Genomic DNA, 4136 nt, shown 5'->3' with positions numbered 1-4136 from the left:
CCCCGTGAGCCATGGCCGCTGAGCCTGCGCGTCCGGAGCCTGTGCTCCGCAACGGGAGAGGCCACAACAGTGTGAGGCCCGCATACCACAAAAAAAAAAAAAAAAAAAAAAAAAAGGATAATGTGATAGAAGGTAAAGCCTTGAGCTTTTGTAGGAGGAGGAGGACGAGTTGCTGCCCTACCCTCTGTGCCTAAACAAAACCCTAATGAAAGACAGAAAAAACAAACACAATTTTGGCTTATGTTATAAAATAATGACTCAATCTTTAATGGTCTACGGGCTGATCATATAGTTTTCGTATCCACACTCCCTTCTCTATGTTTGTCAACTGCATCATATAATAGTTTCTATATAAGAGAAATTTCTAGGAAGGAAGAACTCCAATGACACACTAGTTGACAGGTTTTATAACGGCAAAACACTAAACTTACAATTTTAATTCTTTGGGGTTAAGATCGTTCAATGTTAAAGATCAACATTCATTAAATAAAGACCCTAAAACAGTGCCTGACATATATTAAACGGCAATAAATATTAACTATTACAATTACTATGATTATGCTATCTTTTCAAATGTGCTTATTTTAAAACAGGGGCAATGCCGTAGTTTTAAAAAATGTTTTTGATCATATATCCTTGACTATATTGGAAGTATATATTCAATGATAAATGTAACTGCTTTGTTTCTTAAATTCTGCTCAGAGACATATACTCAAATGACTGTGCATGCCTTTTGGAGAGATTTACTGTTTTGGTCAGTCTTTTAAATTCAGTGGCTGGGAACCTACTTTCCAGTAGTTGGCCCTTACTGCATGATGCAAAGCAAGTTTGGAAAACATGACTACTATTTAGTTTGATACTGTTTATACTTAAAAAAAGCAGAAGATTTATAAAACAGAAACAGACTCACAGACATAGAAAACAAACTTATGTTTACCAAAGGAGAAAGGTGGGGAGGAATAATAAATCAGGAATTTTCGGGTAACATATACACACTACTATATATAAAATAAACAACAAGGACCTACTGCATATCACAGGGAACTATACTCAATATTTTATAATAACCTATATGGGAAAATAATCTGAAAAAGAACATATATATATATATATATATAACTGAATCACTTTGCTGTACACCTGAGACTAACACAACATTGTAAATCAACTATACTTCAATTTAAAAAAAAGAAAGAAAATTATCCTAAAGAAAGCAGGGGAGTGAACAGCAGAATGTGGCTATGCATGTAAAAGGAAACCTAGAATACTCAGAATCTCTAAGTTGAAACATAGAACAAGTAGGCTCCTTAGAAAAGGTTTAATTTCTAATTTTCAACAGAAAGCCACCTCATTTTATTTCTACAAAAATAAAACTCACTCGTAAAATTATAGGAACATGCAGAGAATGTTTATGAAGTGCTCTTAACTTCAAAAGAAAAAAATGTGAATGCCTGGGTTCTCAAAATGTCCAGGATATGTTACAAAAGGTAGCAAGTAGAGTTTTGTACATTTACAATAATTTTGTACTGTTAAAGACCATGCTACCTAGTTTTTGATACCCAGAGAAACAAGCAGCTTGTTTTTCAAAGATTAGTACTAAATTGCCATACTGTAGGTACACAACCTGGATGTTCCACTCTACTACTCTTAACACAAATTTGTTTTTTTCTTACAGTTCTGAAATCTGGTTGATTTAATTTACATTAATCTTCTCAGAGGCCAAACTTGGTGGTGAGAATACCAATTATCCTGGTATTGTGTTCGACCAGATCTTACCCTGTTTGAAATTACCGTTTTTCTCCTTTGGCCAAGTCTGGGGTCAAAAAAACCTTTACCTACCTACAGTATAGAAAACTTGTTTCAGAAGTCTACTTCTTCACTGCTTTAAAACCATTTATTTGGAAAGTGGCATTTTTTACAAAATAAAAACAGTAATTCTAAGAAATAAATTCCGTCACAAAATTAATAAATTAGATAATTATATTTACTTAAGAAGTCATAAGTAAACATTTTTAAGGGAAATCTTTACTTTTGGTGTGAATTACAGAGGTATCCAATTTCAGCCTTACTGTTTTCAATGTATAATGTTTCTTACAGAGTAGTTTTATATATATTAGTCCCACAGACATTAAAATCTCACATGCATACAGCAGAGAGTCGAATTCTCATTTCTGTACACATTTTGCACACTTACAATATACTATTGTTTAATCATAATAATGAATCAGTTTTGCAGTTACTGCACACTTGAATACATACAACCCTGAATCAAACTGAAAAGTACAAATTAAGAATGAAATTAAAATATTTATATTTTCTTGAATGTTTACAGGTAAAGGCACATTTATTAAAAAGCAATTATGTAATACACACTGAGAAAACTAGTAGAGCTAACAACATCATGAAAGAAAACAGGAACCACTTCATGAATTGCTTTTGACCTTGGAACAAATTAATTGCCAATATTAAGTAATAGTAAAGTAATTCAGAGTAGTGCCAGGCAAGAAAATTTAAAATGCACTTGTTTTACAACCTCATTGCCAGACCCTAGAGTCATTGTAGATGGAAATACCATGTTAAGGTAAACAAAGACATTAACCCTCTTTGGGAATCAGTTCTTACTTACCGAAATTTGCCATCTGTATCGTCTGGTTGCCAGTCTCTGGAACATTGTAAATCACAACAGCATCAGCATTTCTTCTGCCTGCTGCTTGAATTTTTTCTGAAAATGTACAATTACCTCTTTCTATCAGTGCAATCCAGGGCTTCTTAGTATTAGTAAACTCAGTGTTGTAGTCACAAGCTTGGTAGTTACTGTTCTTAGGGATGCCCACCACCCCCATAGCATTAGCCACCGGTGAGGCTAATCCATAAACACCACATTCACATGTCTCTGTTGAAGTGTAGTTGCTGGTTTCATTGTAATAAGCCACAGTCACATAGGCATTCATTGAAAAAGGCGCTGTGATTTTAAATAAAAAGGTAAAAATTACCAGCAGCTGAAAACAACTGGACTTATTCTCCTGGTTCATTGCTCATTCATTTGAGCATAAAATTTAAGATGTCTGCTGATATTTCCAACTATCAGTCACCATTTGTCCACTCAGGTCCCCACTAAGCAGAAGTTTGAAATTTCAGCTGCAAGTAGGTAACTGATCTCACCTCTAGCAACGTAAGCTCTGAATACATCAGCTCTATTTCACTTTACTTAGCTACATTCCGTTTTGCCTGCCCCTCCTCCAACTGTACACACATGTAACCCTTAACCAGGACTACCTTAGCAATAAATAACACCATCAACTTTATTCTACATGTCAACTTATTAGGATTGGATGACTTCCTTCACTGACATTTTTTTCTTCTTACTGTTCCAGCTAATGAACTTTCAAAAACATGGAGTGGATTGGAATGAGGAACTGGACTCTTGGGATTACCATGTGACAAAATGAAAGTCACCTCTCTCAGATCATCTAAAACACCAAACTGGTTTTCCAAGCCCTGCTGAAATAATGCTATCAACCAGTTCAGCTGGAAGTAAGTTAAGATCCATCATTTTAATTGCTACGGCATTGGTAGAATTGATTTCCAGTCTTTTTTCCTCTTATTTCTTTGTGGAATTTTTCTTAACAGCCTCCCCAAGGAACATCTTCTGCTACCTTTGTTTATTCATTGAAAAGGAAACATATTCCAGTCGCTAGAGATCCTTTCAAGTACAAGGCCTTGCCCATGGTGGGCACTCAAATATCTGTTGACGCATTCCATTAATTTTTATGTCCCATGTGGTATACTCTAACAAAAGACTGTTCAAGGTTTATCTTTTAACATTTAAAATTTTTAATTCTAGTTCTTTCAAATGTATAGACAGCTTTAGTTATTTCATTGCTTCCTTTACTGTAAGCTCTGATTTTTGGGTTTTTTTGGATTCTTTTTTTATATATTCTATTTTTAAAACATCTTTATTGGAGTATAATTGCTTTACAATGGTGTGTTAGTTTCTGCTTTATAACAAAGTGAATCAGTTATACATATACATATGTTCCCATATCTCTTCCATCTTGCGTCTCCCTCCCTCCCACCCTCCCTATCCCACCCCTCTAGGTGGTCACAAAGCACCGAGCTGATCTCCCTGTGCTATG

The 4136-nt window shown here is 34.8% G+C and overlaps 1 protein-coding gene across 1 annotated transcript in view; it reads right to left on the bottom strand.

Moving 5' to 3' along the window:
• Positions 1-3046, bottom strand: part of RNF128 (ring finger protein 128) — a 99697-nt gene extending 96651 nt beyond the window's left edge. The window contains exon 1 of the mRNA XM_024128239.3: positions 2627-3046. Coding sequence (XP_023984007.1) covers positions 2627-3032 — 406 coding nt within the window. The 5' untranslated portion in view covers positions 3033-3046. The remainder of the gene's footprint in view (positions 1-2626) is intronic.
• Between the last annotated feature and the right edge of the window lie 1090 nt (positions 3047-4136).

This window comes from Physeter macrocephalus, chromosome 21, assembly GCF_002837175.3.
Source record: "Physeter macrocephalus isolate SW-GA chromosome 21, ASM283717v5, whole genome shotgun sequence".
NCBI classification, from domain to species: Eukaryota; Metazoa; Chordata; class Mammalia; order Artiodactyla; family Physeteridae; genus Physeter; species Physeter macrocephalus.
This window is presented reverse-complemented; position numbering and strand designations above follow the sequence as displayed.